The 11,417-nt window shown below is 50.1% G+C and overlaps 1 protein-coding gene across 2 annotated transcripts; it reads right to left on the reverse strand.

Moving 5' to 3' along the window:
• Positions 1–492: 492 nt before the first annotated feature.
• Positions 493–6,758, reverse strand: Pou4f1 (POU class 4 homeobox 1). 2 transcript variants are annotated; one of them, XR_004116356.1, is made up of 3 exons: positions 6,381–6,631; positions 3,642–5,668; positions 493–3,271 (listed from the first exon to the last, which is right to left on the reverse strand). XR_004116356.1 is itself a non-coding variant. In XM_031362408.1 (3 exons), the coding sequence occupies exons 1-2, from the start codon at positions 6,501–6,503 to the stop codon at positions 4,523–4,525; spliced, it is 1,269 nt and encodes a 422-aa protein (XP_031218268.1). In that variant the 5' UTR covers positions 6,504–6,758; the 3' UTR covers positions 493–3,271; positions 4,479–4,522. The 2 variants fall into 2 exon arrangements, 1 of the variants encoding a protein (XP_031218268.1); XM_031362408.1 differs by having other exon boundaries at positions 4,479–5,668; positions 6,381–6,758.
• Positions 6,759–11,417: the final 4,659 nt, after the last annotated feature.

Below are 11,417 nucleotides of genomic sequence, written 5' to 3' on the forward strand. Positions count from 1 at the left end.
GGTGAAAGAGAGGGCCCCCGCGAGAACTTGATTTCGGCTGCTTTCTTTCTTTCTTTTTTTTTTTTAAATCAATTAAGCTGGTGGCCTCCTTTAAAACAGCCCACAAGGATTGTGTGGCTCCTTTAGTGTGGCTAAGATTGTTCTAGCAATGATACAGATGGCAGAAGAGTATCCAGTATAATTGTGGTTGTCACTTCCCCTCTGACCATCAAGACCCTTAGAATGAGGGAACACTAGTTTTAGCCAGTCAAAGGCTCCTATTTAAACTCGAAATACTAAATAAGGAAAACCCACTTGCAAGATAGAATGGGCATATTAGCCCAGGTAACATTAGTCCAGAGGCCCAGAAAACAAAGATGAATCTGAGCCTCGGGCAGGGATTTACCAACAGTCTTAATCTGGATCCTCATTCTGAGAGGCTAAATGTAAGAACCAGACCCAAGCAATCTTAGTATCACAAGAAAGTACAAACCAATACAATCACTACAGTGGGTGCCTACTGTTTATTTAACAGTTGATAACTGAAGTTGAGAATAATTTAAGAACACGCATTAGACAAAAATCTATCCAGAAGCTAGCTGACGAATGCTGGGGACATCCTTTCTTAGACCTACAGAAAAAGCAGAGGCTCCATGAAGAATTCAGAAAGCAGTTTTAAGAGGGAGGGAGCATTTCTGAGGTGAATGCACTCTACACAGATTTTTCTTTTTCCCTTTATTTATTCTGCTCTTGTGTGTCTTAAGAGTCTAAAACAGAATCAGAGCCCAGTTCCCCTACCTTCTGAAACTTGTGTTCCTTAGAGGAGTTCAGACTCACACATTTTATTTCCACAAATTAGCAGATGTGGGAGGAAATCCGTTTTGCATATTTCCCCCAACTTTCTGAACCAGAGAACTTGGAAAAGCCAAACCACCTACAGATCAGCAAACCATTGCCTTCTCTTCAGGAGTTTCATTTTAAAATTTTCAATGGGTTGACACCTAAAGGAGTCTTAGGAGAGCTCTATCATTCCTTTCTGCCCTGTACACAGCCACTCACTAGAAAGCAAAACTTTTTTTAAAAATTTGCACAGTTTCCTACTACATAAAATAGGAAACCCTGCAAAGCGATGTGTTTTCATGATGTTTTATTAACGTAATAGTCTTTCTTTTTGTACTGGGCAAGGATTTACTTAATACAAAACAAATGCTTAAATTCTTAATACATACATTATCCATTATTATATAATACAAATGTATTTGCCTGCAACATTTCTGTTTGAGCAGATTATTAGAAAAACAACCTTCGTAAATCTTTTTATTTGTTCATTCCTGGATCTCCAACAATGAAATCTGGTCATACTTTTCTATAAAATAATGTGTTCTTTTACAAATGTATTTTATTAGAAACTCTGATGATATTTCAAGTCAATAACAGAAACAAATCAATTTTGATGGAAGAGATCTATTTTTAAAAATACCTCTAGTGCTTTTTAAAATATTAACAACTGTTTTAAAATCACACCTTTTTAAAATGTACTATTCTTTTCTGAACATCACTTTTCTTTCACAGATATGCCGGTGAAGTTAAAAAGGCTTAGCTAAAATAGGATGACTTCAGAGGAATAGTCCCAACTATTAAGAAAGTTTGTACATTTGGCATTTGATCTAGTTCCAGGTCACCAAAAGAAAAAAGAAAAAGGAAATCTCTTGTCAATCTGAAGCAATAGGTGGTATGCAAAATGTTCTAAATGAAGAGAAGCATTTGACAAGTTATTGGGGCAGATCAAAGGATACTTTTATAATTTATTAACTGCCAACAAAAAGTCGTTTAGTTACAACATTTTTAGAAGTGTTTTTAGAGTAGAGCAGCACATTCAAACCCCTAGATGCCTGTGTCCCTGACCTTCAACTTAAATGCCTTTCAGGAGCCTCATTATTTACAGCTTTCCATCACCACTCTGAACGGAGTGCAGCAACGACGGCTCAAGAGCTTCTGGAGTTCAAATTAAAACTTTGATAAAATGGACAAGTAATTCATCTTACTCAGAGCACCAGTTCCCATGACTTATCTGAAACTGAATTCTCATTTAGAAATAAATAAATAAATCTCACTCTTTCACTCCCGCTGACCCCCTTTCTCCCCTTCTTGCTTGATTTTAATGTTTGGTTGAGGCTTTCTGTTTGATGTGGGGTTTGTTTTGTTTTGTTTTGGTTGTCTTGTCTCATTTGTTGACCAGGACTTGGCTCAATGTAAACACAAAAATGCACCCAGATCATAAAACTGCTCTTCTTTCAGTCATGTTTTATTTGGAAGTGGACTGGGACACATCTCCCTGTTGTATGTTGGCGCACAGGAATGGTTCTGATGGGGTGGGGTGGGGTTGGGGTGGGGGCAATAGAGCAAAGACATAACCAAGGAGAAAGCTCTGCAGACACAACATGGACAGGAGGATCAGTCAATGAGACAATTCAGGATTAACACTGGCAGTTTGTAACCACTGTGTGAGCCTGTGCATGAAAGAAAATATTTACAATAATGTCGTGTTTTCAGTGGAAACAGGCAGTAGACTGTGAAATCACACTATCCACAAAACGGTCTACCAGAAAGCTAGCCCAGTTTAGTGCTCAGTTTCAAATGCATAGAATGTTTTGTGCTGCAAACAATGACATACAACATAATTAAATAAACAACGCCTACCCAGAGTGAGACCTAATCATCTTTCTGCACCTTTCGAACCATGCATGATTTCAGTCTTGTTAAAGAGTGTTTTCCCCCCTCAACTCTTCCGTTTTCGTCTTTAGTTATGGTTAAATGATAGTAACAAACCATCTCCACATGAGATCCAAACAGTATCTTGTACACAACAAAGCAGGCATTTCACTAAACCACTTTCTCAGGTTTTTTCCTCTCTCAAACTGTCTTTCTCAATTTTTTTTTCCTTAAAATCCATCAACAGCTTGGATTATTAGTATGAAATACCATACAGGATTTTCTATTTTGGAAACTCATAGTGCAAATTGAAGTTTTTTGTGACTCAATATTTATCCCCAGTAATAAGTGATCCTCGAATAACAACAAGAACAACAGGGGAAGCCTCTTGTGCTTTCCCCAGGTAAGTGCAGACCTATCTGAACCGACCACGGTGGGAGGGGCTCTAAATCTTTAAATCTCTTCCTTTCTTCTGGGATTTTAGGTGGTTTTTCTTACATGGACTCCTGCCCCCAAAGGAAAGCAGAAACTTCTCAGCTTTTCAACAACTTCACGTTCTCCAAGGGAGGGAGACAGGGACCTAGAAGAGGGAGACGGGCTGAATTCAGTGGAGAGAAGTGGAAACGGAAGCAAATTCCTTCCCTAAGATCTCCCACCCTCTCACGCTATCTAAATTAATAAGTGTCCGCAGAGTTTGAATCCGAACTGAAAAACAGAGGGCACGCTAAGGTGAAGTTCTATAAGTAGGGTGGGGGGAAAAACACTTTCAGATAATTTGTTCATGAATCCACGAACAAAAATATAAAAGTAAAACCCTACTGTAGATGTCATGATCATTTAATTATCCCAGAATAAATGTTTTTTTTTTTTTTTTTTTTTTTTTTTTTTTTTTTTTTTTTTGGAGAACCTAATTTCTGTCTTTTGGGCTCTCATTGCCTAAAGACCCTCACCTGACCAAGACCAGGCCACAAGACTGTGGCCATTGGCTCCTGGAAAATGAAGATTCGGTGTGAATGACCAGGCAGTCTCCCCAAGCGCATGTAAGCTAAGCTCCAGCTGCTGAGCTGGAGTCAAGCCTTGGAGTCTCTTTGGAAAAGAGGAAATTAATCAAAGAGGGTGCAGGTGTGAGATTTTAGAAGGTGAAGTTAAACAGGGAACCAGCTTCCTCCCCAGAAGCTCAAGGTCCAGGTCGTTTGGTTTTCCTGGATGACTCACTTGTGCTTGGGAAGTTGGGGTGGTGGTAGTAATGGTATTGCTGTTTTCTCTTCCTTGGGGGTAAACGAAGCTGCTGAATACTGCTCCTTGGAGTTAAATTCCTAAAGCATCTTTCTTTGTCTTGCCCCCCCCCACACACACACTTTATTGTCTAGGATTTTATGTTTTGTTTTTGGTGATAGTTGGTAGTTCCATCTTTATACATAGTTCCTTGGTCCCCAGATGATTTTTGTAAATGTCTCTGGTCAAGATAACTGTCCATCCCCAGTTCTTCCCCCATCTTTCCCTCCCACCCTAGTCCCCAGAACCATCCTGCTTCTTGCAAACCCCCAGCTCCAGTCTTTGCTTTTCTTCCCCCACCCACGCCCTGCTCACCTAACTGCCCCCCATTCTCTCCTGCCATCCCAAACTTTTCCACACCCACACCCCTGTACACTAGGCTGGGGGACTGTTAGGGTCAGGTGCGGAGTGGGGCTGAGGGAAGGGCAAGAAAAGGAACTCCCCAGATGCAGGCAGGATAACAGACACTCTAAATGAGGGGAAGTAGGCCAGAGGGAGCCCCAGAAACGCACCCCTCAGCTCCCCAGCGTGCCCCACCCGGCGTCTCACACCCTCCTCAGTAAGTGGCAGAGAATTTCATCCGCTTCTGCTTCTGTCTCTGGTTGCAAAACCACACCCGCACCACGTTCTTTTTGAGGTCCAGTTTCTCGGCGATGGCGGCGATCTTCTCAGATGAGGGCCGGGGTTGTACGGCAAAATAGGCCTCGAGGGAGCGCTTCTCGGGCGCGGCGATGGAAGTCCGCTTGCGCTTCTTCTCGCCGCCGTTGAAGAGCTCGGGCTTGTTCATTTTCTCACGCTGCGCGCCCTCGGCCTCCTCCAGCCACGCCTGCAGGATGGGCTTGAGCGCGATCATGTTGTTGTGCGAGAGCGTGAGCGACTCGAACCTGCAGATGGTGCTCTGGCTGAGCGAGCCCACGCCCGGGATCTTGAGGTTGGCCAGCGCCGAGCCCACGTCGGCCTGCGTCACGCCCAGCTTGATGCGCCGCTGCTTGAAGCGCTCGGCGAACGCCTCGAGCTCGCGCGGGTCCGTGTCCGAGTCGCAGATGGACGCCAGGCCCGCCGCGCCCACCACCGCCGCCGCCGCCGACGCCGCCGCCACCTGCCCGGCCGCCGCCGCCGCCGCCGCCGCCGCCGCGCCGTGGTGCGCCGCCGCCGCCACGAGCCCGGGATGCGGCAACCCGGACGGCATGTTCATGGCGGCCGCGGCCGCGGGGTGCGACAGGTGGCCCAGGCCGTGCATGTGCGGGTGCGGATGCGCTGAGCCGCCCAAGAGCCCGCCGCCCGGGCCGCCGCCACCGCCGCCACCGCCCGGGCCACCGCCGCCGCCGCCCCCGGGGCCGCCGCCGCCCGGGCCGCCGCCGCCCCCCGGGCCGCCTCCGCCCCCGGGGCCGTCGTGGGCGCCGCCGGCGCCGCCCGCCGCGCCCGCGCCCCCCGCGCCGGCCATGAGCGCGAGCGACGGCGACGAGATGTGGTCCAGCAGGTCACCGGGCTCGAGCGCCTGGTGGTGATGGTGGTGGTGGTGGTGGTGCGCCAGCGGCACGGTGGACGTGGACGTGCAGGGCACGCTGTTCATCGTGTGGTACGTGGCGTCCGGCTTGAAAGGGTGGCTCTTGCCCTGGGACACCGCGATGTCCACGGCCGCCAGCGCCTCGGCCCGCGCCAGCAGCGTCTCGTCCAGGCTGGCGAAGAGGTTGCTCTGCAGCTGCAGGCGACACAAACCAAACCAAAAAACAAAAAACAAAAAGAAAAAGAAAAAAGGAAAAAGAAAAAGAAAAAAAAGGGGGTGGGGGGGACAAACGCCAAAGAAACCACAAAACAAACACACGAGCCGGGAAGCACGGGCAAAAGGCGAAACACAAAGCAAGCGACCAAAATAACAACACCGGGGAGCCGGGTGGGAAGAGCGGGGTCAACGGAGGACCGGGGGACCATTGGAGAGCATGCCGGGGAGGGACAGACAGAAGGGGACAAGGGGACACACGGGAACACGTTCCGGGAAAGGGAGTGGGAGACGACAAAAAGGGCGAAAAGAAGAAGAAGAAAAAGAAGAAATGGAGATGTCACTCGAAGCTAAGGACCCGTGCCGTGCCGCACACCGGAGCGCAGAGAGCGCCCGGTCGGTGCAGGCGTGACCTTAACAGAGAAAGTGGAGCCGAGTGGACAGCCGCGGCCCCCGGGCTCCCCACGGATGGCAGGCGCCCGGCAGAGGCACAGGCGGGCCGGGACCCCGGGCCACACGCGCCTCACTCAGAGCGGGGTCCCTGGGACATCCGTCCCGCCCGCCCGCCCGCCCGCCCGCGGGAGTCGGGGCCCGGCCGGAGGCGCACAGGGTAAGCCGGCGCCGTGCAGCGGCGCGGAGCGGAGCGGCGCGGGGGACGGGGCCGCGGGCGTGCGGGCGTACGTGGGGCGCTTACCGGCGGCGTGGGCAGGCAGGCCCGCCGGATGGCCTCGGAGCTGGAGTGTAGCGACGGGTACTTGTGCTCGGGGAGGGTGGGATGCATGGCAAAGTGAGGCTGCTTGCTGTTCATGGACATCATCTTGGCGGCTCGGCGGGTACAAATCCACAAAACACTCGCAAAGTCCGCCGCAAAGTGCGCACGCCGGCTCGGCCGGCCTCCGTCCCGAGGCTGCGGCCGCCCGCTCGCTGGTCCGCTCCTCCGCTCGCTCGCCGCGGGGGCTCCCGCTGCCGCTGCCGCTGCCGGCGAGCGCTGCCTGCCTCGGACCGCGCAGAGCGCCCGCCCGCCCGGCCGGCCGCCCGCCCGCGCGCAGGTCCCGCGGTCCCGCTTCTCCGAGAGCTCTAGCCGCGGCGCGCCGACGGGCTGCGCTCCTCTTACACCTGAGCCCCACTTCTCGCGGCCGGCCCGGGCAGCTCTCGCGAGAGCTCGCGGGCCCCGCCGCGCTGACAGACAGCAGCTGTCTCCGTCTGTCTGGCGCGCGCCCTCCCCGCGGTCGCGGCGCTGTGCTTGAGCGAGCAAGCGGGCGGGCGGGCGGGCGCGCGCGCGCTCGTCGAGCCGCGACCGGCGGCGGCGGCGGCGGCGGCGGTGGCGCGTGGGAGCCGCTCTTATAGTGACCACCAGCAAGGACAAGGCAGGTGATGCACCTGTAGCTGGCCGGGCATGCGCGCACTGCGCGTCCCACCTTGCCTCCGCGGGTCTGCAAAGATCAAAAAAAAAAAAAAAAAAAAAAAAAAAAAAAAAAAAAAAAGAAAGAAAAAAAAGAAAAGAAAGGGGGGCAGCTATTGTTGAAGGGTAGGCACCTTTTGGAGGAAAAAAGACCGGGTGCAAGCACTCTTCTTGGTGTGTTTTCCTCCCAGAATATATGCGCATTATTTAGGCACACCTCCACTACCGGGTGCCTAACAAGCTGTTATATAATGTATACAGAGAGGCATTTGTATGTTAAATTATGCCCGTGCATTCCTCTGTATATGGAGAAAAATAACAACACAGAAATGCGCTGTGGAAGATGCTGTCTTTAGGCTGCAAGAACCTGTTCCTTTCATGGTTTATAAATAGGCTCCTGGAGAATAATAGCCATGACAGACAGTTGTTTGAAGCAGTCAGACGCTATTGATTTCCACGTAATTTAATTTCTCTGCATACTTTGTTGTTGTGACTATAACTGTGTCAGGCACCACCAGTGACAGTCACTTAGGAGCCGCAAGGAGTATGTGCTTTCTACTCGGGAAAGGCTGTTGAAATGAAATTGTGCGTTTCTCTTATTGTTTGTCTCCTTTAACCGTGTACAAACTCACATTTCAAAGGAGCGCTAGGTGATCTGAGGCTTCTAGTCATCAAAAGGGAAAAATAGTAAACAGGGTGTAGCCAGGATCTTTATCTCTTCCTCTCCAGTGACACACACACACACACACACACACACAGAGAGAGAGAGAGAGAGAGAGAGAGAGAGAGAGAGAGAGAGAGAGAGAGAGAGAGAGAGAAGCTTTTTTTTTTCTTTCTGAAAACTCCAGGAAAAGAAATCCACTTCAGAGAAAAGGGAATGAGATGTTGAAAAGAGAAGTTTCTTTTGCATCATTTTGGACCCTTGCATTTTATATCTGCCTGCTTATAGTATTTTTCTTGCCTGAGATACAGAATGAATCTAACCTATAGGAAATTGTGATTCAAAATATAAATTCAAATCAGATAGAAGGAACTGGTATGCTGTCTAGTCCAGCCTATAATAATAATAATAATAATAATAATAATAATAATAATAATAATAATAATAATAACTGAAATGAAGACCTAAGAAGAAGAAATAAATTAATGAACCTGTTATATTGCCTTCATGTAGCAGAAGATCAAGGGCCTCTCTGGGGAGCCTCAGCTCGGGTGCCTAAGTCCCTAAGGATACAGTCCTTGCCTAGGGTGATAATAACGGTCCAGATGTTATCACATCTGCTAGCTAGAGAGCCTGAGAGAGACAAGAAACTGCTTATGGGAAGCAGAGATCAGATACATAATCTTTCAGGTCACTAAGAAGGTCTGCATTTACACCAAAGGGAAGATCTCATTTCTCCAAGCCCAAATCTTTGGTCCAGCAGGTTTTTTATTTTTCCTTTGCTTTAGAGCGTGTGTATCTTCAGGATACCCACTAGTTTATTCAGATTCCAAGAAGAGCCCACAGGCTCATTGGCTTTTCTTTCTTCTCTTTCGTTTCTGTCCTCTCAACCCCTCCCTTTCTTCTAGCCTGAGAGGGAAGTGAGAAGGATGTTCATTTGCTAGGGCAAGAAGGAGCCACTTCTTCATCCATTATGTGGCTCCCCTGGGAGCACTAAATGCAACTTTATCTCAGCGGGAAATGGACTGTGAGCAGGACGTCGCTGGAGGGGAAGAGTGAGTCCTAAGGTCTTGGCCCCACTGGGTGTCCAGGCTTAACCTAATCCTTCCTGACACCCACTGCAGTGGCTCCTTGCTTTCTCTGGCGAGGTGTGAGAGAGAATGCCTTCCCTTCTTAGTAGCAAGATCCAGCAGTCCTGGCTCCAAGTCCCGAAGGAAATGCTTGCCTCTAGGGACCTTAAATGGCGCAGGACAGATAGAAAGGCAAATAGAGTAGCTTTGTGGCCAGATGGATCTATTGGGTAGGGGCTGGAGGGGGCGCATGTCCTTAGCTACTCCAAGCTAATCTCAGTTCACTCTCTGTTCTATGGACTCAAACTGGAGAGGCAGGGGCCTGGATTCAGGGGCTACCCTTACTAACTCACCTCTCTTTGGCAACAAGGGGACTCTTTCTTCTTTTTCTTTCTCTGAGTAAGGCCAGACTTCTACCTTAGGAAAAATGGTTCCCTCCACCCGCCCCCTCCCTGCTCCCCTCAAACCAAAAAAACGTAGGGGTTGTGGGCTCAATCCAAAGGTCCTCCATGGTTTGTTTTCTACCATGACACTTGGAACATACAGAGCTTTACCAAACAATATCTGTACTTAGAAAAGAGGAGGGCCAGTTGGCCAGGGACAAGAGATAAGGGCAGGATAGGTTCAAGAAGCCAAGGCAGACTGAGGGTTGCAAGACCTATGAAGAGCCTGGCACAGGGTGCACTTGCCCTAAGCAGATGCCCCTGCGTGTTCTTTTCACACACCCCTCCCCCCGAACAGCTTCTTTATCGTCTTCCTTAAATGTTTGCTCAGTCCTGGTCTGGACCAGTTCAAGCCACCAGAGATAAACGGAGCTATAATTTATAAGTGTCTGATGTCTGGGCGTTGATGGTCTAGGAGCATGGGGAAGCCACTGGTAGAGGGTATATGTGTTTTAGGTGTAGTATTTGTGATGACAGATTGTCATGTGGAAGTACACCGAGATGCTTGGAGAGCCATCCTGGACAAGCTCAGCTCCACACTGTCCCGGGACGGGACATGCCCTTAGGAAGGGTAAAAGGGCCGCAGCCTAGGCTCTGCACCCTGCCCCATGTCACTGCTTTCTTTCCCAGCTTGGCAACTGCTGTTAACTAGCTGGCCATGCCTGTGCTACTAGTACCCAGATTCTTGGCACGGGATTCTGGGGCAATTTCCCCCACCTTCTTCTTGTTTAAGGACCAACCCAGATTATCCTCACCCCATCTCATAGCTTTACATTTTATCAAGAGAGGGGTAATGAGTGCACAGTTATTGATTTCCAAGGAATTTCTGCCCCCAGGGAAGGGGAGCCTATCATCTGGATCAGAGACACATTTCTTTCTCTCATTAATTAATTTTCTCCTCCTCCTTTGGCAGCCCTGGTTTTCTATTTCCTTGGGCAGCACCCCTCTTCAGAACCGGAGAGCATTCTGGTTAGTTGGAGTGAGGAGCCTGAGCAAGGATCTTCTCCATGGGGGGCGGGGGGTGGGGGAGAACTCTTTCTCCTGGCTCCACCCTTTACCCAGGAGGATGGGCATGACTGACTCCGGCTGCCCATCTGGATATTAGCTTTCTCCTTTCAAAAAGATACTGGAACCTGGGTTTCTGCTATAGCTTTCACTTCCAGGGCTGCTCTCCAGGAGGTGCCAGGGAGAAGCCACAGGCAGAGGGTTACTGGTGGCACAGGCGTGGCATGACACTGGTACAAGGTCATGCAGGAGGCACCTGCAGGTGCTACCCAGACCCCAGTGGTGAAGGAGGCTGTTCACAGGCTCTGGGAGTTAAGTGTCTGCAGGCACTGTCTAGGTTAAAATGAGTCGCTTTCCCAGGCTCAGCGAGAACCTGTTCATAACTCAAAGGCGCGGAAACGCCGCTAACGTCAAAGGCCATGCAGCACAGTGTGAAGGTCCAGGCAGAGATGTAGGCCTAAGGTAGGGTTTGTGGTGTTCTAGTAGAGGACTCATTTTGACAGTTCCAGCCCGTGCCTCCTCCCTCATTCACTGCACTAGCTAGGATTAGCACGGTCCCAGGACCGCCTCCCAAGGGCGGTACCTGACTTCTTAAGAGCTTCCTCCCTGAGCATCCCACCAGTTTCCACTTTGTTCGCACCTAGCCCAGGACCTCCTCTGGTGTCCTGGGACTCTGGATACCGCAGTACCAACCCTTCCTAGTGATGGGCAGTAACCATGTACAGCATGGTCCACAGGGTCTGATGCACCCCTGAGCTGGATCCCCGTGAACCTGCGCTCTACCACAACCGACTCGGGGATTTCCGGAAAACCGCTGTCCTTGCTCTGTACTCCCACTGCCTCAGAGCGGCAGCCGCTAGCCTCCCTTGGTCTGCCAGGCCCAGGCCTGCTAGGCAATGGGGTCCACAGGGACTGGTTTCTCAGACTCTTTGCTCTGCACTCAGATGTGCTGGAGCTGTGGTCAAAGAGGGAGTTCTCAAGGAAAGCTGGGAAAAGGCCATGGTTCGTTCATTCTCTCTCTTTCTCTCCTTTTCTCTGGTTGTTTAATTAAAATGCAAATTCCTTTGTGGGGGGCAACGTGTTACTGGATGTGACCACCCCACCGAAAGATGACCTTGTGACTTGCATTGAGTATCCCAAGTAAGTTCAT

This window comes from Mastomys coucha, unplaced genomic scaffold (assembly GCF_008632895.1).
Source record: "Mastomys coucha isolate ucsf_1 unplaced genomic scaffold, UCSF_Mcou_1 pScaffold9, whole genome shotgun sequence".
In the NCBI taxonomy this organism is placed as follows: Eukaryota; Metazoa; Chordata; class Mammalia; order Rodentia; family Muridae; genus Mastomys; species Mastomys coucha.